Consider the following 27,627-nt stretch of genomic DNA (forward strand, 5'->3'; position numbering starts at 1 on the left):
CTTTTAAAACAGTTTTAGAAAAAGGAGAAAAAAAAACTTGTTAGTTCAGTTCAGTTTAGTCGCTCAGTTGTGTCCGACTCTGAGACCCCATGGACTTCAGCACGCCAGGACTCCCGAAGTTACTCAAACTCATGTCCATTGAGTCGGTGATGCCATCTAACCATCTCATCCTCTGTCCTCCCCTTCTCCTCCTGCTTTCAATCTTTCCCAACACCAGGGTCTTTCCAAATGAGTCAGCTCTTCACATCAGGTGGCCAAAGTATTGGAGTTCAGCTTCAGCATCAGTCAGTCGTTCCAATGAACATTCAGGACTGATTTCCTTCAGAATGGACTGGTTGGATCTCCTTGCAGTCCAAGGGACTCTCAAGAGTCTTCTCCAAACCATAGTTCAAAAGCATCGATTCTTTATTGCTCAGCTTTCTTTAGAGTCCAACTCTCACATCCATACAGGACTACTGGAAAAACCATAGCCTTGACTAGATGGACCTTTGCTGGCAAAGTAATCACTCTGCTTTTTAATATGCTGTCTAGCTTTGTCCTAACTTTCCTTCCAAGGAGTAAGCATCTTTTTATTTATGGCTGCAGTCACCACCTGCAGTGATTTTGGAGCCCAAAAAATAACGTCGACACTGTTTCCACTGTTTCTCCATCTATTTGCCATGAAGTGATGGGACTAGATGGCATGATCTTAGTCTTCTGAATGTTCAGCTTTAAGCCTACCTTTTCACTCTCCTCTTTCACTTTCTTTTTTTTTTTCAGATTTTTTTTTAAATTTTTTTTAATTTTTATTTTTACTTTACTTTACTTTACAATACTGTCTTGGTTTTGCCATACATTGACGTGAATCCACCATGGGTGTACATGTGTTCCCAAACATGAACCCCCGTCCCACCTCCCTCCCCATAACATCTCTCTGGGTCATCCCCGTGCACCAGCCCCAAGCATGCTGTGTCCTGCATCGGACATAGACTGGCAATTTGATTCTTACATGATAGTATACATGTTACAATGCCATTCTCCCAAATCATCCCACCCTCTCCCTCTCCCTCTGAGTCCAAAAGTCTGTTATACACATCTGTGTCTTTTTTGCTTCCTCTTTCACTTTCATCAAGAAGCTTTTGAGTTCCTCTTCACTTTCTGTAATAAGGGTGGTGTCATCTGCATATCTGAGGTTATTGATATTTCTCCCGGTAATCTTGATTCCAGCTTGTGCTTCATCCAGCCTGGCATTTCTCATGATGTACTCTGCATATAAATTAAATAAGCAGGGTGACAATATACAGCTTTGGCATACTCCTTTTCCTATTTGGAACCAGTCTGTTGTTCCATGTCCAGTTCTAAGTGTTGCTTCCTGACCTGCATACAGATTTCTGAGGAGGTAGGTGGTCTGACCTGCCTCCTCAGAATTCCCATCTCTTTCAGAATTTTCCGCAATTTATTGTGATCCACACAGTCAAAGGCTTTAGCATAGTCAATACAGCAGAAATAGATGTTTTTCTGGAACTCTTGCTTTTTCGATGATCCAGCAGATGTTGGCAATTTGATCTCTGGTAACTTGTTAGTTACTAGACCAGAAAAGTTGACACTCGAACCCAAAAAAAATTTTTAAAAGTGAGTAAAATAAGGAAAGATCTCCAAAACCAGAAAAGAATGATCCTTTCAGAAATAACCAGGATTCAAGAAACAGCCAAGTGGCAGTCTAGAGAGAGACAGCTATCAGGGAGCTGTGCTGAACAGAGGCTACCATAAGAGGTGATTACAGCAAGTCTGGGCAGATTTCAGAAGAGGAAATAGGGACTTCATGGTAAAGTACTCAAAGAATTACAGAGAGAACTCCAAAGAGACTCAGCTTCCATAGACGGAGATACAGATAGCATTCACACTCTGGGCAAACATGCTCAATAAATTTTGGGGGTCGGAACTCTAAGGAAAAGTACAAGGAACATGAATTTTACTAAAGAGGAGCCAGGGTGGACAACTGCAGATAAAGTTCACACACAGGCTGTCTGTTGGTCTGACAGGACAGAACCCTGGTGGAATTCTGCAACACAAAAGAGGTGAAGGTGGGTAATGCCTGTGTGAATAATAAACTACTTGGGCATACTCCTAACTCATATTTCACTAACTCTCATTATGACAGACCTATTAAGACAGCATAGAGGGATAGGGCAGAAAACAAAGTCAAGCATCAAGAGAGAGAAGACACTTGGCATTCAAACAGAACTGGTGCCATACAGGTTAAGAGGCAGGTTAAACTATTAAGAATTCAGCCAAGACCTCCTCAAAAAGAATGGGGGCAGGGGGAATGTAACTGCACCTTAAAGAACTATCCCATCCAAGGGGAAAAAAAAAAAAAAGGAGCAGAAAGAAATATACTAAAGGCCTAGATCTAACATTCAAAAGTTGAGAAAACAGCTTATCATAGACATGATGATCTTTACTGGAGCTGGAACTCAGGTTTCAGAAAGCATCCACAGCAGATTCAGTTCAGCATCACGATGGGGAGATTTACCAAATGAAACTAACATAAAGAAAGAAACTACCTAGAAAGCAGGTTTCACAAGTCTAACCAATCTCATAGCAAAATGCTATGGTAGCAACCATTGTGGCATGAAAATATGTTATTCGAAAGACAGCTTATATTCAGTGCAGCACTGAAAGCCAGTAAACTGAGGTTTGTAAGAAAACTGCAACTTAAGAACCGTGGTGAACAGAAAAGAAGAGCACCAGACTACAACTGTTAGCATCATAAACTTCTTAACATTCAAAAAGGAAGCAGCTTTCAATGATACAGTCTAAGTTTCCCACAACAGAATTTTCCCCTCAGATATTGTAGATTTAGTGCCATAATCTGGAGAGATTTCTTCCAACATAAGTTTATAAGTAGTTGTCTAATAAAACAACCAATTGGCCCTTAATGATAGACATCCTGGCAGAATTAAAAGCATGAAGATTTCCTCCATTTATGACATCATCCAAAGTTTCTGCTGCAGTCTTTAGCAACAGTAACTTGAGTCTGGACTGAACTAAGAGCCAGGAACACTGGAGCTGGACTGAAAGCTAAAGGCTTGAAGCTTCGCTTTTGTTATAAACCTCAGCATTTGTGGCCACAAATTCCAAAAACCTTATAAATAATATAGGTAACATTTGGGCTTCCACACACTTATCTCAGATTCCTATTTCTCTGTTGATACTGAATATATAACAGAAAAAAACAAACAAACAAAAACAGTGTTATTTATCAACCTCCTATACCCCATAAACTAAACTTCACAGTAACTTACGTCTCTTCTTCAGCTTTCATTTGGAAGGCATCTTCTAACCAATCTAATAATTTGTGTGTAAACTCACTCACGTCTTGCTGTGGGGGGAAAAAAAATGTCTTATTGATATTTGAGCCTACTAATGAAAACACTGCAACATAAAACTTACAGCTAGTCTTTTCTAATGTATAATTAACTGACTCCTCACAAAGGTATCATATGAAATGTTTCACATCAAATGCAAGAAATATTTATAACTTAACCAGAGCATAAAATCAGTATTTGAGAAAAATAAGCATTATATTCATAATACATGAGTTTCACTTTAGGAGGGAAAAATACATATGTATATATATTGATATATATAAAAATGCAAACTCATGAATGAGATTTTTAAAGAGCTATTACCTCCCCCCAGGGTTCTCTAATGAATCTTTATAAAACAAAGGTCCCACATTACCAAAGAGTTCTTCCTTATACAAAGATTTATTACTGGCTTCTCCCCTAGAAGGAATATGAGCTTTTAAACAGTTCATTTTCTCAATTCAACTGTTATACATCACTTTTTAAGCCATATCTAATCTTACTAAGATATCTGTTAACTTGGATAGGTTGAGTCCAATCAATCACTGGCTCCCTGATTATCAAGATCTGCCACCTCTGAAGTTCAAACTGAGTCTCCAATCAGAACCAGCATCATCTTCACCTTCCACAATCCCTTCCATTGGTTCTAGCTCACCTGACATAGATAAACAGGAATAAAGCAGTGGCAGTTGTACTCATTAACTACCATAAACTTCTTTCAATAATCTGACCTGGAGTACAGCAAACACGTTTGTATAGAACCTGCATGAAGAGTGGGGTTAGGTGGGAAGATAAAGCAATTCTTACTATGACTGCCCAAAGACAGCTAAGTAAGTGTAAGCAACCTGCTTTTATCAAAATAGCCCTAAGTATAAAACAAACTTACTGTTACACATTTCCACAGCTAGACGTTTTTTGAAGAACATCTAGGACAAGAGATTTAACTTTTAAAATGTTGAAACTAAGGTCTAGGAAGCATAAATAAACTGCTCCCAAGCCATATGAAGACAACCAAACTTAACACAAAAAGCTAGCTATAAACATCCATACCACCTGTAGTGGGTTACATTGAGGCCTGTCAAAATATATGTCCACTTGGAACCTCAGAATGTGACTATATTCGGAAAAAGTGTCTCTACAGATGTAAAGAAAGTATGGATCTTAAGATGACACCATTCTGGATTAAGACAGGCCCTAAATCCAGTGATAGGTACTCTTCTAAGAGGTGGGGGATGGGGGAAGGAACAGGCACACAGATATACAGGGGGCAAGGTCATATCAACACAAAGAGATTGGAACCTTAAACCAAGGAACACCAGGAATCACCAGATGGTAGAGGCAAGGAAGGACTATCTTTGAGGGCCACTGGAGCGAACACGGCTCATTCGGCCAACACCTTTATTTTGAACTTCTGGCTTCTAGAACTATGGGAGAATCATTCTCTGTTGCTTTGAAATCACTCGGTTTGTGGTCATTTGTTACGGCTGTCCTAACTAATATAATACCTTAAAACGACCTGCCATGTTTTTCTATGTTACTTACCTTGCAAGGCTATATCTGACAAGAAAGAAAAAGGTTTCCTAGTTATCTAAGAAGAAAATGTCGGGGGTGGGGGAGGTGTAAAAATTGAAAACAACAACAAACATAAGCAAATTCTGATATGACCACCTTTTTTGTTCATTTATCTTTGCCACTAAAAAAGCATTTTTAAAAAAGTACAGGGAAGGCAGTGGCAAAATCAGACATCTTTCAGAACTCTCTGCCCAAGACCCTCTCCGCACATCTAGATAACAGATGCAAGTACTACAACAACTACACTGCAAATGTAGTGGAATTTTTAAACCCTCAAGTATCCTCTTTATTTTCTGCCCATTACATCACTGCCATCGTACTCAACACTGTTGCTATTATCCTCTGCTACTTTCTTTGCTTCTCTTCTGCTTTCCTTCTTTAATTTCTCTAACTTCCCAAATTATATGTAAAAATGTTGGTATGTTTGTAGATATTTTCTACCTTTATAGGAAAATTTCCAATATTCTTCATAAGAAATTGATAAAAAGTACCCAAACAGCACTACATAAAGTTTGGGAACTAAAAGAAACAGTGACAAAGTTAATACCATTCAGAAACAAAGTTAATATCATTCAGAAACTTTTTCTGAGTGAGGAATTTCTGCCAGCAAAAACAGGCATATCAAAAGCATGTATACTAAACTGACACTGGGTTATCACACCTTGGTGAAGATTTTTAACTACACACTTGTGAACATTTTTCACTTTACCTGTTACTTTCATTTAGTAATTTTAATTAAAATTACAGCTTGGTTTATCATATACTATCAAGATTACTGTTTTTTAATTCAAAAGTAAATCTTCCAAATAATATTTTAAATGGCTCCAGTTTATTCTTATAAAAATAAGAATTGTTTTGATAACAGAAATGTTATTTCTCATTTATCATTTCAAAACACTGCTTAAGGAAGAAAAAATTAAAATAAAAATAGTTAATAAACAAGTAAGCACAAAAAAGCTACCTGCTGGGAGTCATTTGATTTGAAAGCATCTTTAAGAATCTCAACTGCTCTTGATGGATCAACATATTTCCTTTTAGTACCAACAAGAAGTGCAAATAGATATCGAAGCTCACGCATGAAAGGCAAATTCCGATGCTCCTATTGAAAAAAAGAAAGAAAAATTCTTAAGTAAAATTAGATTTTTTACTGGTAAAGGGATACTCAAGTAAAAATTAACCAGAAATTTAACTAACATAGCTTAAGAATGAGTCCAGCATTCTATTATAAAAAAAGAAAGAGTGTTGGTTTCAACTAGGAGACAGAAAGGAATCAAGCATGGAAACAGCAGAGCATCTAGCTTAAGCTCACAATTTTAGCATAAATGCCATATATTCACAGCAAATCATGTCATTACCCAGCCAAGAATATCCTCATTTATGTCTGTTTATTATAATCCTTCCCATTCAGCAAAGCCCAGCTGCTGCTGAGAACAGCAATAACAAGAGCCAACATTCAATGAGTGTTTAATCACGTACCAGGCACTATTTAAGTACTTTACCCTCAATAAACCCATTTAAGCAAAAAATCCCTCCTCCACCATGAAGTCTTCCCAGGCCCCTCCAAGTCAATGATCTCGTCAAACTCCACATCAACTGAAATTAATGTTTTTCACTTAGGAATCAATCACTAACTGAAACTGTTATGTGATAATCCCAATTATCAGACTAATTTTAGTCAAATAAGAATGTATCATCCTTCCAGGGTTCCTTTTGCAAGTTTACTTTTATTTTTTGATAAACTGTTAAGTTTCACAAAGGCAAGGATATCTGTATATCCTTCACAACTTTTTGCTACACAAAACAAGCATTCAATTCTTCCTGGTTGATTAAACCAAATACTCCATATGGAACAAAAACAACCGAATTATCATAAATAATTAATTTTAAAGTAAGAAGAAAATGTTTTGAAAGATCATAATTCACCTATCTTAGTGAAACATGATAACAAATCAGACAAGTAGTTGTTACTATGGTTAGCTCTTGAAATAAAAATTTTAACAAAGCTTATATATACCATTTAAATATTAGAAAAAACTTTCAAGTTTGCAGTTTTGTAGGCATGTGTATTTGTGTACAGTTGATGCCCAGTATAATCAATTAACATAGAAACAGCTGCTCTCAAAATGCATCAAAAAAGGAGTCTTAAGAAACAGATGTAAGGAAACAAAACTGATTCCAAATATTTATCTGATTTAAAAACTACAAATCCACTACAGAAATCAGAGAGTACATAGTCTAACATAAAAATGCTAAGTTTTAAAAAACATTTTAAAAAACATGGATTTTATTTAAGCATAATAAATGTTATCATCTATGATAAAGAATAAATGCAAAAGTTTTAAATAAGATAAAAAACTAATTCATAATTATTCTGTGGTACTTACTATTTCACAACAAGGGTTTCAAGACTATAAATACTAACCATTTTAATCCACAAAGTAATTTTCAGAAATACCCTTAATTGCTTGTGCTCAATCTCTTCACTTATTACTATACCTACAGCAAAAACAGCTTGAGACATTCCTTGCCAAGTAACAAGGACGAAAAAAAAAAATGACTTTTGAAAATTAAGTGAAATTCTGCTAAGAAGTAAATGTGAAAAATTAAATACACTAATAAAACATTCTTTGCTCTTGGCCAATTCCTGTGGCTAGAAAAATCTTGAAATTTCAAAAGACAAAATTAGTGAATGCTGTTAAGATTAGCCATTATATGCACCTAAATTATGAAAATACCACCACATATAGGAACTATTCAAACATGATTCTTAATCTTTTAACAGATTTACCAAGATATAACTGATGTACAATATACTGTATATTCGTGTACAATTTTACAAGCTTCACATATGTATACATCCATGACTGTATCACCATAATCAGCACCTGCATATCACCCCCAAAACTTTCTTCATCCCTCACTCCCCTCCCTAATCATTCCCAAGCAACCATGGTTACTCTGTGTTTTCCAGAGATTTATATACTTCAAAATTATACCCCATGTACTCATTTAAGTCTGCTTTCCTGCAATCGGCATAATTATTTTGACCTTCACTAGTATGTACAATACATTCTGTTTTTTTGCTGAGTGGGATCCCACTGTGTGGGCAGAACACAACTTATTTATACATTAACCTGTTCCAGCTGCTGCAGATATTATTGGATGTGGCTTTGTGTGGACATATGCTCTCATTCCTTTTGAGTCAAGAACCACAAGGAATTGGTGAGGCTGTACAGTACATGTTTTTAAGAAACAAACAATTTTTCAAAGTCACTACGTATGCCAGTGAATATGTAAAATTTATAGGGAAAATCAAGGGATATCGAACAGCCATAGCAGTTTTACATGTATGTAATGTTTTACATATTCAGTGGTAGTGGAGAGTTCTAGACCCACATTCTAGGTTCACATTCACACTTGGATATGGACCATATTTTTTAACTTCAGTTCTCCTAGTGGCATCTCTAGTTAAAATTTTCATTGGTCCTAATTTAGACCAGTAACATCAAGCATGTTTTAATGTTACTTTCAATCTGTTTATCTTCTTTGGTGTTGCAATCTGTTGAGGTAGGTTATTTGTCTTACTACTGAATTGTACAAATTCTGTATATATTTTACATACAATTCCTTTTTGTGACACGTTTTGTTATTATATTTTCCCAATCTGTGGTGTGCCTTTTTCATTTGCATGAATTTTTCAAAAACAAACTTTTCATTTTGATGAAGTCCTATTTATTAAAGTTTCCTTGTTTATTTTTGTGCCAGTCTGTTGCAGTACTTAAAAAATCTTTTCTTAACTCAAAACCCTAAAATTTACTGTTTTATCCATGAATTTTTATAGTTTCAGTTGTTTTAGGTCTATAGTTATCTTTTTTTTTTTTTCCACATATAACGTCTTGTAGAGCCTGAAAAGTATTTTTCTTCCTATGACATCATTAGTTCAAAAGATTTTCCTTTGTTCACTGAATTTTTTTGGCAACTTTGATTAAAACCAATTGCCCCTATGTGTATGCTATATTTCTGCATACTCTATTCTCTTCCAATGATCTATATGACTATCTTTTCACCAATAACATAGTGTCTTGATCACTGTAGCCTGATAATTCCTCCAACACTGCCTTTCCTTTTAAAACTGCTATGGCTATTTTATATCCCTTGATTTTCCATATAAACTTTACAATCTGTCAACTCCTATGAAAAAGCCAGCCAAAATTATAACTGTATTGCACTGATTCCATAAGCTGGGGACAACTGATATCCTAACAATACTTACTCAGCTGATTCATAAACACAGTATATATCTCTACTTCTTCAATTTTTCCCAGTGATCTTCAGTAGTTTTCTGTATCTTTTATCTACTTTCCCTCTAATATTCCATCTTTTATGCTCTTCAGTCAGTTCAGTTGCTCAGTCGTGTCTGACTCTTTGCGACCCCATAAATCGCAGCACGCCAGGCCTCCCTGTCCATCACCAACTCCTGGAGTTCACTCAAACTCATGTCCATCGAGTCAGTGATGCCATCAAGCCATCTCATCTTCTGTCGTCCCCTTTTCCTCCTACCCTCAATCCCTCCCAGGATCAGAGTCTTTTCCAATGAGTCAACTCTTTGCATGAGGTGGCCAAAGTATTGGGTTTCAGCTTTAGCCATCAGTCCTTCCGAAGAACACCCAGGGCTGATCTCATTAAGAATGGACTGGTTGGATCTCCTTGCAGTCCAAGGGACTCTCAAGAGTCTTCTCCAACACCACAGTTCAAAAGCATCAATTCTTCGGCGCTCAGCTTTCTTCACAGTCCAACTCTCACATCCATACATGACTACTGGAAAAACCATAGCCTTAAACAGACAGAACTTGGTTGGCAAAGTAATGTCTCTGCTTTTCAATATGCTATCTAGGTTGGTCATAACTTTTCTTCCAAGGAGTAAGCATCTTTTACTTTCATGGCTGCAATCACCATCTGCAGTGATTTTGGGAGCCCCTAAAAGTAAAGTCTGACACTGTTTCTACTGATTCCCCATCTATTTCCCATGAAGTGATGGGACCAGATGCCATGATCTTTGTTTTCTGAATGTTGAGCTTTAACCCAACTTTTTCACTGTCCTCTTTCACTTTCATCAAGAGGCTTTTTAGTTCCCTCTTCACTTTCTGCCATAAGGGTGGTGTCATCTGCATATCTGAGGTTACTGATATTTCTTCCAGCAATCTTGATTCCAGCTTGTGCTTCCTCCAGCCCAGTGTTTCTCATGATGTACTCTGCATATAAGTTAAATAAGCAGGGTGACAATATATAGAGTTGACATAATCCTTTTCCTATTTGGAACCAGTCTGTTGTTCCATGTCCAGTTCTAACTGTTGCTTCCTGACCTGCATATAGGTTTCTCAAGAGGTCTGGTATTCCCATCTCTTTCAGAATTTTCCACAGTTTATTGTGATGCACACAGTCAAAACGCTTTGGCATAGTCAATAAAGCAGAAATAGATGTTTTTCTGGAACTCTCTTGCCTTTTTGATGATCGAGTGGATGTTGGCAATTTGATTTCTGGTTCCTCTTCCTTTTCTAAAACCAGCTTGAACATCTGGAAGTTCATGGTTCACAGATTGCTGGAGCCTGGCTAGGAGAATTTTGAGCATTATTTTACTAGTGTGAGATGAGTGCAACTGGGCAGTAGTTCGAACATTCTTTGGCATTGCCTTTCTTACCTAGTCATTTTTTAATTTATATTTCCAACTGTGTGTTTCTGGTACTGAGAAATATAATTTATTTTTAAAATAATTTAGTTATTCATTTTCGGCTGTGCTGGGGCTCTGTTGCTGCATGGACTTTTCTCTAGTTGTGGTGAGCGGGGCTACTCTCCAGTTGCAGTGCACAGGTTCTAGGGCATGTAAGCTCAGTAGTTGAGGCACTGGGGCTTTGTTACTCTGCAGCATGTGGGATCCTCCCAGATCAGAGATTGAACCCATGTCTCCTGCATTGGCAGGCAGATTCTTTACCACAGTGCCACCAGGGAAGCCTCTAAAATTGATTTTTGCATGTTTGCCTCATACCATGTAACACTGCTAGATGATTTGACCCCTTGATTCTAGCACCTATATTTTGGTAGAGTACTTAGGATTTTCTAAATAGACAATCAGGCATATACACCAAAAGACAGCTTTGTTTGTTCCTTTCCAATTTGCCTGCTTATTTCTTTTTCTTGCCATATAGCACTGGTTGAGATCACTAATGTTTAATAAAAAAGTGGTGAGGCCTGACAACCTTGTTTGTCCCTGATCTTTGAAGAAAAGGATTGTCTTTCACCATTAAGTAGTATAAATATTTGCAGGTTTCCCATAAATGAGCTCCATCAAGTTAAAAAGGTTTCTTTCTAAATCCTAGCTACTCAGAGAGATTTTGCCATAAATAGATACTAGCTTTTATCAGATCCTTTTTCTTCATCTACTGGGCTAGTCTTATGGCTTTTCTTGTCTAAATTGTTACTATGATGAATTATATTCATTTCTGAATACTAAACCAATCTTTCAGTCCTGGACAAATCCCACTTTGTCAATGAGGTATTGTCCTTTATATATATTGCATCATTCAACCTGCCCCAATTCTGACAATTTTTCCTTCTATTATTCATAAGGAATATTGATCTGAGTTTTCTTTACTTGAAATATATATTTCTACTTTTGGTTTCAGTGTAATGTTGGTCTCACAGGGTAAATTTGCAAGTTTTATTTCTTCAATTTTCTGAGAAAACTTGTAGAGAATTGGTATTATTTCTTCCTTAAATGTGTGGTATAACTCACCAATAAACTTTATTGCTATTGATTTTATTTTTTGTGCTTAAGTTCGAAACTAAAAAATTAATTTCTTTAATATAGAAATACACAGCATATCTTTTCATCAGTTACATTCAATAGCCTTTGGCTTTCAAAATATTTGTCTGTTGTTTATAATATTTCACTATTCTCTTTTACTGTCTGCAGAATATGCAGTGATGTGCGCCTCTTTCATTTATTTTGGTTATTTGTTTCTTCTCTCTTCTTGCTCAGTCTACCTAGAAGTTTATCAGTTTTACCAATATTCTTAAGAAGTAGCTTGTGATTCCATTAATTTTTCTCTATTGTTTCCCTGATGTCTATTTCATAGATTCACGCTCTTATCTTTATTTCCTTTCTTCTGCTTTCAAATTACTGATCTATTTTTCTAATTTTCTGACATAATCTAATGCCACTAATTTGAAACTCTATTTTCTAACAAGGCATTTAGTTCATATATTTTCCATTAACCACTGCTTTTAGCTACGTCTATCTAATTTTGATCCATCATTTTAATTTTTAGTCAGTTCAGAACACCCTGAAATTTCCATTTTGATTTGTTCATTGCTCCTGGGGTTATTTAGAACTATAAATAATTTCCAAATACTGTGGAGATTTTCCCGATACCTTTATGTTGTTGATTTCTAACTTAATTTCATTGCGGTTGGAAGACATAATCCGTATGCCTTGAATCCTTAAAAATTTACTAAAACTTGTAAACCTAGCTTCTGTTATACCTTCATGGCTAAAGACAAAAATTTCAGAATGCCTCTTTTTATTTTAAAATTCAAAACTCCCTCAGATATTTGCTCAATAATATATTTATGGTATTAACCCCAAATCATTTCCTTCTCATATGCTTCTCACTTCTGAGTAGAGAGAATATTGTTTATTTGACAACATTCCCCCTAAATCAAGGCTTTAAATAATATAACCTTATGATTAATAAGGTTATTAATTATATGGTGATTACCTCTAAATATTATAAGCTTATGCCTCTTTGTCAACATTTAATATATGCTTTCCCATCAGTTCACGGCTCTTTAAGCCAAGAGATTATGTGTGGGAATGGAGAAGGATGAGATGTTTGCAGTGAGAATATATCTTTAAATTTCTAATAATCTCCCAATTCTCCTAGACATTAAGATTACAAATAGCACAAATAAATATGGATGTATAAAATTAGTTTCAACCTCTAGAACCAATACACAAGTCTATTCAAATGCCAACTGATTTCAAAGACTTCATTTCATTCTATCAATCAACAGACATATAATGCTTGCTGTAATTTTAAATTGCTAACAAAAAATTTCCTACTTAATAATGTATGTAAATAGATCTCTGTGATTTAATCAAAGTGAACCCTTAGTGTTCACTGCTACTCAGACTTTTCAGGCTCAGTGTAGCAGTAAACACTAGATAAGTTTGCTATAAATTTATTATTAAATAATAAGTAACTAAGGTTACACTGACATCTTTTTGAAACCTGTGCCTTTTATCACTTCAATTGAATTAACTGTAACACTAATCAGTGGCTACCTCTAAATCTCATGTTAGCTTCAAAGTTGTCAAGTTACAGTATGTACTGCTGTCATCATGTGAAATTAAAGAAATATCTCATTTGTAGAACAATCTTTTATAAAACTGCATGGTATTCTTGTTGAGTGATTTTTCCCAATGGCAGTAATTATTATTAAAATTATTTTAATTTCTTAAACTAAAGGGATACCTAGACATGCAGACCCTTTCATTAAGAGAAATTTCCTTATAAAGGTGTCAAAAGATTGGATTCATACATTTCTCTAGTATTCAGCTAAACATTCTCATGACCCCAAACTCTTGTACATAGGCATTGATATCACGATTGTTTTCAAGTAAGATTATAAAACGAAGTAAGTCTTATTCAATTATTTATAGAATAAAAGAAAGCTAAACTCTGTAAAGTACTAAAATCCAGGAACACAAAACAGGCTAAGATACATATAGGGGAAAAAAAAGATACTTATGAACATCTAACTGCCATTGGAGAAGGCAGTGGCACCCCACTCCAGTACTCTTGCCTGGAAAATCCCATGGATGGAGGAGCCTGGTAGGCTGCAGTCCATGGGGTTGCTAACAGTCGGACACGACTGAGCGACTTCACTTTCAATTTTCACTTTCATGCATTGGAGAAGGAAATGGCACCCCACTCCAGTGTTCTTGCCTGGAGAATCCCAGGGACGAGGGAGCCTGGTGAGCTGCCGTCTATGCGGTTGCACAGAGTTGGACACGACTGAAGCAACTTAGCAGCAGCAGCAGCAACTGCAAGTAATAATTCTAAATAATCATGTAAATTATAAATATACTTTAAGCAAAACATCAAAAGAAAGAACTAATCAAATTGTTAACAGAGGGAGGCAATAGTCCAAAAAGTAAAAACTGTAATGACTGAAAGGGGTTTGCTTAATTTCTCTGAAGTATAAGTAGTTGGTCAGGTGATCTTAGTTCCCTTCTGAAAATGGTTTTCAGTTAGTCTGACACTTTATGGCTAACGATTATAGCCCAAAAAGCTGGTTAAAAATCAAATTATATTCCCTTCAGCTTCACATTAATAATGTTTGCAGGAAAAATTTTTTTCAAAATGATAGACTAAAAAGAAAATATAATAATGTATCATTACAACAAACAAAAGATCACACAAAGTTCAACACTTTACTGAAACCTAAAACTTCTCACTTCTTTGTCTTTGTCTTTATGGCTACTTTATGATAAGATCATTAAGTCTTACAGTCAAGCATATCATCTCCATAATTAATCTTTTTCATTAAGTATGAATTTCTGAATGTGAATCAGTCCTATCTTTTGAAAAGCTAGCAATAGCTGACACTTGGTACTACTGAGAGAGTTAATTCTTAGGTAGGTTGATAAGGAGTCTGGGCTCTCAAGGAGGCAACAGGGACAAAATGTTTTTTTCTACACTGCTTGGTTTCAGTAACTTTACACAATAAAACAATTTATCTTACTCAACAGTATGTTTTCCTTAAGCCCTGTACTAATTATTATATAACAATGTATCTTGCTCAAGGATATGTTTCCTCTTTTTAACAAGAACCTTCTGACTAATTTGGTATCTTAAGATATGTTTTGTGGGAATGGGTCTGGTAAAACCTTTCTTTTGTTACTTCTAATCTTGTTAATTTAAGATGTTTGTTGTGGGAGTGAATCTGGTAAAAGTATATAAGGCCTGGATAAGACTCGCAAGTGAGGCACTCTCTGTCCCCCTTCTGATGTCTATGTCAGAAGCATTCTCTGTCCTTTTTCACTGTAATAAAACTTCTGCCACGCAAAAGCTCTGAGTGATCAAGCTTGGTCCCCAGTCCCAAACCTAAATCTTCTTCAGGACAACTTTAACTGTAAGCTACCACTATGTACCAGGTACTTCTAAGCCCTTTATGTTTTGTCATCTCATTTAACTCTCACAGAAACTCTATAAAACAATTGCTGTCATTATTTTCGATTTTCAGATAAGAAAGTGAAAGAAAGTAAAGTCGCTCAGTCGTGTCTGACTCTTTGCGACCCCATGGATTGCAGCCTAAGAGGTTCCTCTGTTCATGGGATTTTTCCAGGCGAGAATACTGGAGTGGGTTGCCATTTCCTTTCTCCAGGAGACCTTCCCGACCTGGGGATCAAACCTGGGTCTCCCACATTGCAGACAGACGCTTTATCATCTGAGCAGTAACTAGATCAAGTAACTAGCTCTAGGTCCAGAACCTGGGAAATGTGGCTCTGACCTCTGTGCTCTCTGTCACGTTACACTGCTTAACAATATTAGAAATTGTAGATTCACACTGCAAAAACAGGGCAAAGCTAACCTTTTAAGGAGTTCGTCTACAGAAATAAATGAAAAATGTTTGATTTCCACCCAGTTTCTGAGGAGGAAAGACCCTGAATTATAAATGGTAGCCTATTACTCTGACATTCTAAAAAGAAGAAAAAAGCAATTACTAAAATGAAATTTAAAAATTGGCCTATTACTGACACACATGTGTAGAAAAATTCATATTTACAATATACTGACCAAGAATTAAATCTGAAGCAGTGTCAAATTTGAATGTCAACCTGTTACTGTTGTAGTTGAGATTAACAGGTTGACATTCAAATTTGACACTGCTTCGGATTTGATTTCACAAATATCCCAAAAGCAAACTTTCCCCCATGGCTCAGTGGGTAAGAATCCACCTTTAATGCGAGAGACACAGGAGACGTGGGTTGCATCCCTGGGTTGGGAAGATCCTTTAGAATAGGAAATGGCAACCGACTCCTGGAAAATTCTATGGACAGAGGAGCCTGGCAGGCTGTGGTCCACGGAGTTGCAAAGGGTTGGGAATGACTAGGCACATGGCATGGCACCAAAAGCAAACACCAAAGAGTACACTCGACTTAAAAATCTTCCATAATTTTACCTTTTGGTTTCGGGGTAAATCTTGAACATTTGATGGAGGCTTGTAATTCAGAACTAATCTTCTGAATTCCAAAAGATTGAATAATGACTGAAAAAGAACAACAATTTAAGATAACCAAAGGGAAAATTCTATTAACAGAACTACAAAAATATGACTAGTCTGAGAGATTCATTTTATATACAGAATATTTCCCACCAGCACAAGAAGGCCTATTTTCTCCCTCAGAAAAAGTTATACTTCTTTTATTTTGACATATTCTTGATCATTAACAATATTTATTGTATTGCAAAGCAGAAAATTACACTTGGACAACTCAAAAAATATAATATGTATTATTAAAAGTTTTCTATGTGCCTAAGCAGTTTCCTCAAAATTAAATGTATACAAATGCAAACTCAAGAACTTTTTCAACATGTTATATACAATATGAGTTTTTTAGAGGTATCAATTCTACAAAAATACAGTATGAATAAATCTATAGGCCAGATGCTAGGTTATAGAGACTCAAAGAAATTATCTATTATCACTAATGGTCAAGGAGACATAGCTTAGGAAGGAAACAAAATTCAATTAAAACAACATCAATGTCACCCAAAAATACAGTAATACTGATCACATAGAGTATAATGATAGCATAGATGCTCATGGAAAAGTTTCCTGGAGCTACCCTTTTAAACTATAGCTTGCAATCCATTAATCTCAATAAACATTAACTCTAAAAAATGAAATAAAATGTAATGGAAAATATCAGAACATGTCATAAAGAGTAAATATACCAGAGTATTATTTTTAAAATTTTCATTGGTGAAGTTCTCATACATAGGTATGTGTAAAGTGTTTTACAATGTAAAATGTATTCCTTTCTGTGAGTCATAGTTTATGAAGTTCGAAAATCATTGTACAGGAGGCGATGATGCATTAAAATCTTAGTAAAAGATGGGCTAGCCAACTTGCTAGGAAATAAACATAGCATCATAAACCAATAAGAAAACAAAAAATTGTTTCCCACTATAAATAGAGTCAGATACAGATATATATAGATGCAAATCAAAGACCTATATATGAAAGGTAAAGCCATAAAACTGATAACTGTGACCTGAAGTATTTCTTTAGTAAACAATATGAACATATTCATTTACTCATTCTTTTAACAAATATTTATGGAGCACCCACTACATGCCAGACACAAGGAAGACAGGCAACAGAGAATAAAACATACCAAGTCATCTCCACCTTTAATACTACCTTGTGATTGCAAGTTAAAACAATGAGAGTAGATGTTATAAACTAGAAAGAATGTAATACAATAATAGACCAAAAATCAGAAACTTAAGAAGCATTTAAAAGCCAAAGGAAGAAGAGGTATAAAACAAAGTATGAATAGTAATAGAAGCGGCGAGTCTGAGGGCACAGGAGAAATAGGAGTAGAGAAAGCTGTCAAACATAGCTGTGCATCAGAGTAACAGCAGAGCTTCAAAAATGTTTATGTCCGGAATTTCTCAACAAAGATATAAAGTACCAGACATTCTGAAGTATATCAATTAATCACTGGCAAATTCATGAAGGAGAAGATTAGTAAAGGTTGGAGGTTGCCACATCCAAAGAAGGTAAGGGCAGGAAAATAATCTTTATATTTAGCAGTTGGGAAGTCGCCTTTCCAATAAAATGGTAGGATAGCAGCAATGAGTCCTAAAGAAATGGGATAAAGTAGAGGTTAAAGTATGGACTGTTCTTACAAGAGGTTTATATAGGAAAAAGAATGACAAAATCTAGAGAAGCTCAATCCACTTCTATGCTCTGAGCTCCCACTGAAAAATATTTTTTTCTTCTTTTTGAACACCCTTTTCCCAAGATAGCCTTTCTGTTGAGAAGCCAACTGTCAGTGTTATTTTTGCTCCTTTATTGAAGCAATATATCTTTTTCCAATTGGCTACTTTTAGAGTTTTCTCGGTCTTGAGTTTTTTCTAGTTTACTATGATGTGCTTTTGTGCAGTATTTTTTCATGTTCATACTATTTGGTTCCTGTTGCCTCCCAAATCTGTGGCTTGATTTCTTTCACCAGGTTCAGAGTATTCTTCATCATCTCTCACCAAGTTCAGAGTATTCTCTGTCATCTCTTCTACTGTTTTTAACCTATTTCCTTTTCAGTTTCCCTCTGGAACCACAAATAAATTGTGTTAGTACAGTTTATTCCATGTCCAAAATATCTCTTCTATGCTCTCATCTGTATTTCGTGGCTTTAGTGTGAAAACGTTCCTCAAACAAACTGTCTAGTTGACTAATTCTCTGGTCATGCTGTGTATCCTTCAGTTGGGTTTAATATGCTGCAAAATTCATCCACTGATATCCTAACAATTTATGATATTTTCAGCTCTAAAATTTTTTTTTATAGTTTTTAGTTTTCTATCAAAAATTCTCAACTATGCTTCTAATTCCTTAAGTATATTAGTAGTTATATAACAAAACATTCAATTTTAAGTTGTCCCTACATAGTTATATTTCTAATTATCCATTATTTTCTCTTAATTTGGGAACATGTCTTATTTCCTGATATGACCAATTATGAATGATTGAGTGCTAGACATTGTATGTAAAAAACTGGAGAAAGTTCAAAGTGTAAGATATCTTCCACCAAAATTTACATTTCCTTCTGGCAGGCAGCAGGACTAAAACATTTGTAATCCTGTATTACCTTGATCCAATCAATTATGAGATGATCTTAAGCTGGGATTCACAAGTTATAAAGCCTGGCCTCTTCTCAATTCTCAGTTAATACCTTTAGAATTCAACTGAAAATCTCAGGTGTTTCCCAGGCTTTCAAGCTTGTATGAAACTTTGCTTAGCTTCCAGCCAATCAGCAGCCACTTTTGAAATTGCCTCAAAGATCAGTTCAGTTCAGTCGCTCAGTCATGTCATACTCTTTCAGACCCCATGGACTGCAGCATGCCAGGCTTCTCTGTCCATCACCAACTCCAGGAGTTTACTCAAACTCATGTTTATCAAGTCGGTGTTGCCATCCAACCATCTTATCCTCTGTTGTCCCCTTCTCCTTCCACCTTCCATCTTTCCCAGCATCAGAGTCCTTTTCCAATGAGTCATTTCTTCCCATGAGGTGGTCAAAGCACTGGAGTTTCAGCTTTAGCAGCAGTCCTTCCAATGTATTCAGGACTGATTTCCTTTAGGATGGACTGGTTGGATCTCCTTGCAGTCCAAGGGACCCTCAAGAGTCTTTTCTAACACCACACTCCCAAAAGTATTAATTCTTTGGCGCTCAGATTTCTTTATAGTCCAACTCTCACATCCACACATGACTACTGGAAAACTCAGCTTTGACTAGAAGGGCCTTTGTTGGCAAAGTAACATTTCTGCTTTTTAATATGCTGTCTAAGTTGGTCATAGCTTTCCTTTTTTTTAAATTTTATTTTATTATTAGTTTTTTAATTTTATTTTCACTTTATTTTACTTTACAATACTGTATTGGTTTTGCCATACATTGACATGGATCTGCCACGGGTGTATATGAGCTCCCAATCTTATCTTCCAAGGAGTAAGTGTCTTTTAATTCCATGGCTGCAGTCACCATCTGCAGTGATTTTGGAGCCCCCCAAAAATAGTTTCTCACTGTTTCCACTGTTTCCCCATCTATTTGCCATGAAGTGATGGGACCAGATGCCATGAGCTTAGTTTTCTGAATGTTGAGCTTTAAGCCAAATTTTTCACTCTCCTCTTTCACTTTCATCAAGAGGCTCTTCAGTTCTATTTTGCTTTCTGCCATAAGTATGGTGTCATCTGCATATCAATGGTTATTGATATTTCTCTAGCAATCTTGATTCCAGCTTGTGCCTCATCCAGTCCAACAATTCTCATGATGTACTCTGCATATAAGTTAAGTAAGCGGGGTGACAATATATATATAGCCTTGATGTACTTCTTTTCCGATTTGGAACCAGTCTATTGTTCCATGTCCAGTTTTAACTGTTGCTTCTTGACTTGCATACAGATTTCTAAGGAGGCAGGTCAGGTGGTCTGATATTCCCATCTCTAAGAATTTTCCACAGTTTGTTGTGATCCACACAGTCAAAGGCTTTGGTGTAGTCAATAAAGCAGAAGTAGATGTTTTCTCAAAGATAAAACAGCCCAAAATGTGAAGCTTACTCTCTGAATATCCTGTTCTCTCAAAGTGTAGCCTCAAAATTCCTCAATGCTTTAGGGCTTATGATGCCTTCAAAACGATGGTTTCATTTTTGGTTTTAGACTCCAGCAATATATGACCAAGTGGATGGCTGAAAAGAACTGAATATGCTATTATTACCCAAAGCAGAATTTATGACCATGTATTATCACAACAAATAACAAGAACTCACTTTAAGTCCCAATCTATACTCTTGATAGGGCATAGTCGTATTGGTCAACATATTTCTTCAAAAGGGGTGGGAAAGTCACTACTTTCTTCAAAAGTACATATTTCTTCAAAACACATATTTCTTCAAAAACACTACATATTTCTTCAAAAGGGGTGGGAATCGTCACTACTGTCTCAATTACATTTGTGAGTCATACACATTGAAAACAAGTATCCTTTTATTGCGCTCAAAGCCAATATATGAATTATGAAATCTGTGAAGAATTTGGCTAAACTCGTGGAGGGTGAGAGTTTAAACACATAATTTATGGAAAACAAAAAAAGGGATGACAAGAGAGCAGAAGGAGATATAAACTTTCTATGATGAAAGAGACTACGGGAAACCAACATAAATTCTCCTTGGTGGATTATTAATATTTAAAAATGAAATAGTAACAGTTGAGTTTCAAAGTGTGAGAAAAACAGAGTGGCCTGATTAAAAGATGAAAGTCTGTATACAGAGCAGGTAAATCCCTAACGCCTTCCCAGACGGAGAGGCATCAGACAACTACTCTCTTCTTCTGCGGAATATAGGAAAATCTAGACTTTGGATATAACTGAACTTAACTGACTCGGGATCATAAACCTTATCATCCAACCCACAACTCTTCTGAGGACGAAAAAGGGCTCTACAATGAATTAATAAGTGCTGACGCATCTACAATAAACTGGGACTGTACCAGGCAAATCAAGAAGCAGAAGCACCTTACTTCTGAGCATCTCAGAGGATTCCAGATGAAATGGTGCTAAGGGTCATGAGAACTCATGAATTACTTGAACTTAACACCCCAAACTAGAGAAAGGAATAGAGAAGAAAAAGCAGTCCTAATCAGTACCATCTACATAAAAGTTGCTTTTGAACAGGATGAAAATAATCCTGACTACTTAAGTGGTTGATACCCAATCTAAAGACAGTCAGGCTAATATTGTTAGCATCCAAAAGATTATGTAAGCCACTCTCTGCACAATTTCTTTTTGCTAACAATCTCTTTCTGATATTCTGTGCCTCTTCCAAAATACTTAGGTCTCAGTACCTAAAGGAACAAGTATAACAAAGCTGTACCTTCTGTAGTGTACCCCCCATTACCTACTCTGAAATTAGAGGTTTATAATTCCTGTAAACTATAATCAGTAGAAATACTTTTAAAGAAGAGAATTCCCAATTGTTTCACACTAGTCTTGCCAACTAAGTAAATTCCATCCCTGAGAAAATTTTTGTAACTGAAACTTTACAGTGCATTTATGTCACAATTTGAACAAGTTCCAACTTGCTTAAAAAAAAAATTTTTTTTAATTCCCAACACTAATACAGATTTCCTACCCAAAGTTCCTTTCATAAGTGAAAAGTTCCATTTATTATGATAAACATATTTTAGATGTCTGTTTAATTAAGTAAATGTCAAGGAATGAAAAAATAAAATATTTCAATTACCAGAAGCAAAAATTAAAAGCTACTTAAAATGGTTTCCCTTTGGGCTTCCCTGGTGGCTCAGAGGTTAAAGCATCTGCCTGAAATGTGGGAGACCCGGGTTCGATCCCCAGGTTGGGAAGATCCTCTGGAGAAGGAAATGGCAACCCACTCCAGTACTCTTGCCTGGAGAATCCCATGGAGGGAGGAGCCTGGTAGGCTACAGTCCATGGGATTGCAAAGAGTCAGACACAACTGAGTGACTTCACTTTACTTTACTTCAAAATGGTTTAAGAGATTTTAAAGTTACATTCAAAAACAAAACAAAGTCATCACTAGACAAATTTTTTTTTCCCATCCACAATTTCCTAAACTAAAGCTTACTGTTTTTCTACATTCCCAAAAGACAGTATCCTATTACTTCATTAGAAGCCAACATTTTCAAGGTTATCTGTTATTTCTTCTAGATGTTTAAAGCACCTATTCTAACTAACAAATACTGATTCTCTGTGAGCACTTTCTTACTTCTTACAGTTTTCTAAGAGAAGCTAATGAGCCTCGTTTACTGGGCATAATAGCGTAAAGATAACATCCAAATACTGGCAGCAAAACATACTCATAAGCACTCAGATCACAGCCTTAAAATTGTGTTTCACATTTTAAAGTGACAACTAAATTATGACATTTAAACAATGAAATGCAAAAGAATTTACTAGTGGTGCAAGTATTAAGATAGCAAATAAAATTTGAGATATTGCTAGCATGTAAGTGGATAATTAACGCACACTCAAGACCAAAAGCAAAAGTATTATTACAAGTTCATGTTAATTCCAAGTATTCCTTAATATTTTAATAGCCTGGAAAACAAATAACATATTGTGTTATTAATTGGTGTGTACCATAGTTGAATAAAAAGTGAAGCACGAAACTAGAAAACCAAAGAAAATCAAATTGTATAATACTATTTGCCAGAAGCAAAAAGACAGAAAAGAGCTAGAAACTGTAACACTGAAGTGGAAAAAAAAAAAAATAACCACCTAGAGAACACAATTAATAACCTTTAGAATAGAAAAATTTAATAACCTTTTAGTTTCTTTAATATCATATGTAAGTTAATACTGTATTCAGGTTGGAAATGGACAAAATGAAGAGGTATTTTGAATGTAAAAGAATGTAAATTAGAAAACATCTACTGATTTAAAAAGACTCATCAGAAACACTAAATGAGCTACAGTTCAGCTATGTTAGGAAATTAAGCACAAATATTAATTCTCCTAAAGAGTAATTAAAATTGAGAGCATATTATTATTCATAGATTGTTTTACTTAAGGAGACTGTTTAAGGTCTCACAATTTGAAAAATAACATTACCAATGTCTGAGAATACTGAAGAATTATGGCAATAGTCATATCACGTAAGAGTTAAAAAAAATAGTCCAAACTAAGAAGATGGTTTTCTATGCATACAAATATTTTTAATTTTAGAATAAGAAGCTCAATAAATAATTCCAAGTTAGAAAGAAAATGTTATTCTTAATTTATTTTTATTCTTTCATTTTCACATATGTATTGAGAATTGTCAATCTATTTACTCCTGAAATAAAATGTCTTTTATAAAAAAAAGTACTTAAATGACTATAATTATTGAATGACATTTTCTATTATATATAAATAAATCTGATCTGACTCAAACACACACACAAAAAAACCACCAGTCTTGGTTTCATATCTTTGTTATGAAGTGAAGTGTTAGTCACTCAGTCATGTCTGACTCTTTGTGACACCATGGACTGTAGCACACCAGGCTCCTCTATTCGAGGAATTTTCCAGGCAAGAACACTCAAGTGGGTAGCCATTCCCTTCTCCAGGGGATCTTCCCAACCCAGGGATCAAACCTAGGTCTCTCGCACTGCAGGCAGATTTTTTTGTTTGTTTTTACCACCATCTGAGCCACCAGGGAAGCCCCATCTTGGTTATATCCTCTCCTAAATTTGCAGGGATTTATATACAAAAATATTTTCTTTTCACTCTGACAACAATTCCCAACAACAGAGAAGGAGGAGAAATTAATTCTGAATAAGGCATTGGCAGTGTTTTATCAGGAAAAGTCCATACTGGGAATGAAGAACAAAGTGGAGTGGGGAATACTGCAATCGCCAAAATACGTTGGTAGAAAGGCATATTAAAACCTTGTTTGCAGTGTGTGTGTCTGTGTGTGTATGTCTATATATAACAACTAAAAAGAAACACAACTCAAACCCACTTTTCACTGCTGCCAGGCCCACTAGATAAGATCTGCATAAAGATTCTTACCTGAATAACAGCACTAAACCAGCAAGTATTGCCAACATTCTTTAGTCCAACAGGAGCTTTGTCCTGCCTTTTTCTATCGTAAGGGTTTCGAGAATCTCTCCAAACTTCAGTAGGTGTCCTCTTCAAACATTCTTTATTTTCTGCTATGCTGGCCTCAAGAACTCTTAAATGATGGGTAGAAAATGATGGTGAAAAAATACAGCATTAATTTAGCACTGTACGGTAGAAAACAGCACACTATAAACTACGGATTTTGATAAATTAAGGTCTAGACAATGCATTTGGAAAAGGAATACTTAACACTAAATTTACTCAAGTGGAGGTTAGTTTTCTAGAACATAGCATAGTTCTAGTTGTCAAGAACATAGTAGTAGCAATGCTAATAGATCAAAACACAGGCAGCAGTTTTTCCTCAGAAAACGAATTGTAATCACAAAAAGACAGCATTACATAATAGGAAATATATGTATTAAGTTATATTTCAACAAATTAGAGGCTTAGTATAAGGAATATAGGACCTAGATAAGTTTTCTGAAAAGTCATTGTATTGAAGTACATATTTACAATATACATAATGATTAGTTTTTATAAGAATTTCTTTGAATCATCAAGAAAATTAAAAACTGAAAAACACTGCACTTTCATCCCTCTGATCATTAATTTCCTTTTCTATTTAAAAAAAAAAAATTAAGGTAAATTCTAGGGTTCCTTTCAGTTCTACAGATCCATATTCTACAACAGCTACTGAAAAATAAAGGGAGAAAATATTTATGTGTTCACTTCATTCCCCAATAGTCTGCCTAGAGAAAAATCTACTGCAATAAATACCTACATATCAGAATAATAAAAGATAAACCTCTTCAAAATAAGTACATCCACAGAATATCTAAAACATACTGAAACATGGCTAACAGTAATGCTACTCTGCTTAATAGTGTTTACCTTGCTCTTAAGCAAGAAAATGCTGAAAAACCCTAATCCCTACGTATAAACTAATCATGCATTTTGCCTACTCAAGACATGTGTTACTTACTATTCCAAATTATCATGAATAACAGCCAAATATCTTAACTCATTTTATGTTCATTACAAAAATCTTAGTATGAGTTTTTTCAACTTTTTGGCTTCTTGAAAAAAATCTCATTCATGCTACACTATTTTTATCCTAAAGATTTTGCTCTATTATATCAATGCCAAACTAATACAGCTATCTTCCTTAATTATGGAGAAGCAGCAGAATATTTTCCATCTCTAACTTTGTAATGTGACCTTAGATACAGTGCATTAGATTCCAAATAAGTATTACTGAAAATAACTTATATGAATATAGGATAGAGTTTTTCTTTGGGAATCAATTAAATCACATACTGGGGGCAGGGAGCAGAAAACATGATACACTAAAATGTAAAGGTCAAAGTAAACTCATATTTAAAAATAAACAGTTTACACTTTTAAGAGTGATCTAACATTAGCAGCAGTACTCTGCCCAACTATCAATTCTCACAAGGAACCTCAGTCCCTAGAGGCTTTTTCTCTTAAATTATTTAACAATAAACAGTGCTGGAACTACTTGGAAGGTATTTAGTTACATGATTCGGGACTTAAGAATATCAGCATTTATCTGGAAGATCCCACTCTAATCAAAAAACAAGTTCTCAAGAACATAGAAGGGAAGTAAGTCAAAGAGCCAACTTGAGAGACTTCCTGCTGTTCCTTGCACAATTTAGCATGACACAGGAAAAATCAACTGTACAAATTAAATTTGTACAAGGCAACCACTTCGAAAGAGAGGAGTTAACACGTAGTATACAAAAAGTAAACACAACATCAATACCTGTTTTATATACAAAAGGTATGCTGCAGCTGCTGCTAAGTCGCTTCAGTCCTGTCCCGACTCTGCGCAACCCCAGAGACAGCAGCCCACCAGGCTCCCCCGTCCCTGGGATTCTCCAGGCAAGAACACTGGAGTGGGTTGCCATTTCCTTCTCCAATGCATGAAAGTGAAAAGTGAAAATGAAGTCGTTCAGTCATGTCAGACTCAGCGACCCCATGGGCTGCAGCCTATCAAGCTCCTCCGTCCATGGGATTTCCCAGGCAAGAGTACTGGAGTGGGGTGCCATTGCTTTCTCCGATAAAAAAAGGTATATTTAATCATTACTGACTTTTATAAGTGGGAGCAATTTTCATTCGAAAAGTCTGTTCCCTTTATTATATATGTGTATCTAGAAGTAAAAGTTAATGAATATTATTTCTACACTGGTAATCCAAAACAAACAAACTAAAACAAGCAATGGGTTCTGGGAAAAGTAGCAAATATATTACAAACAGGAAAGATTGGTGCCAGTGGTCTTTATTCAGTACAGTTCAGTTCAGTCACTCAGTCGTGTCCGACTCTTTGCAACCCCATGAATCGCAGCGCGCCAGGCCTCCCTGTCCATCACCAACTCCCAGAGTTCATTCAAACTCATATCCATCGAGTCGGTGATGCCATCCAGCCATCTCATCCTGTCGTCCCCTTCTCCTCCTGCCCTCAATCCCTCCCAGCATCAGGGTCTTTTCTAATGAGTCAACTCTTCGCATGAGGTGGCCAAAGTACTGGAGTTTCAGCTTTAGCCATCAGTCCTTCCAATGAACACCCAGGACTGCTTTCCTTTAGGATGGACTGGTTGGATCTCCCTGCAGTCCAAGGGACTCTCAAGAGTCTTCTCCAACACCACAGTTCAAAAGCATCAACTCTTTGGTGCTCAGCTTTCTTCACAGTCCAACTCTCACATCCATACATGATCACAGGAAAAACCGTAGCCTTGACTAGACAGACCTTTGTTGGCAAAGTAATGTCTCTGCTTTTCAATATGCTATCTAGGTTGCTCATAACTTTTCTTCCAAGGAGTAAGTGTCTTTTAATTTCATGGCTGCAGTCACCATCTGCAGTGATTTTGGAGCCCCCAAAAAATAAAGTCTGACACTGTTCCCACTGTTTCCCCATCTATTTCCCATGAAGTAATGGGACCAGCTGAATGTTGAGCTTTAAGCCAACTTTTTCACTCTCCTCTTTCACGTTCATCAAGAGGCTTTTTAGTTCCTCTTCACTTTCTGCCATAAGGGTGGTGTCATCTGCATACCTGAGGTTTTGATATTTCTCCCGGCAATCCTGATTCCAGCTGGTGCTTCTTCCAGCCCACCGTTTCTCATGATGTACTCTGCATAGAAGTTAAATAAGCAGGGTGACAACATACAGCCTTGACATACTCCTTTTCCTATTTGGAACTAGTCTGTTGTTTCATGTCCAGTTCTAACTGTTGCTTCCTGACCTGCGTTATAGGTTTCTTAAGAGGCAGGTCA

The 27,627-nt window shown here is 35.9% G+C and overlaps 1 protein-coding gene across 9 annotated transcripts in view; it reads right to left on the minus strand.

The window, feature by feature from the left end:
- Window positions 1-27,627, minus strand: part of USP25 (ubiquitin specific peptidase 25) — a 170,232-nt gene that overhangs the window by 85,053 nt on the left and 57,552 nt on the right. For all 9 annotated transcript variants that reach the window (XM_018052748.1, XM_018052607.1, XM_018052437.1 and 6 more), the window contains 4 exons: window positions 24,286-24,448; window positions 16,164-16,250; window positions 5,881-6,018; window positions 3,285-3,361 (listed from right to left, as the gene is read on the minus strand). In XM_018052748.1, coding sequence (XP_017908237.1) covers window positions 3,285-3,361; window positions 5,881-6,018; window positions 16,164-16,250; window positions 24,286-24,448 — 465 coding nt within the window. The remainder of the gene's footprint in view (window positions 1-3,284; window positions 3,362-5,880; window positions 6,019-16,163; window positions 16,251-24,285; window positions 24,449-27,627) is intronic.

Source organism: Capra hircus, chromosome 1, assembly GCF_001704415.2.
Source record: "Capra hircus breed San Clemente chromosome 1, ASM170441v1, whole genome shotgun sequence".
Taxonomy (NCBI): Eukaryota; Metazoa; Chordata; class Mammalia; order Artiodactyla; family Bovidae; genus Capra; species Capra hircus.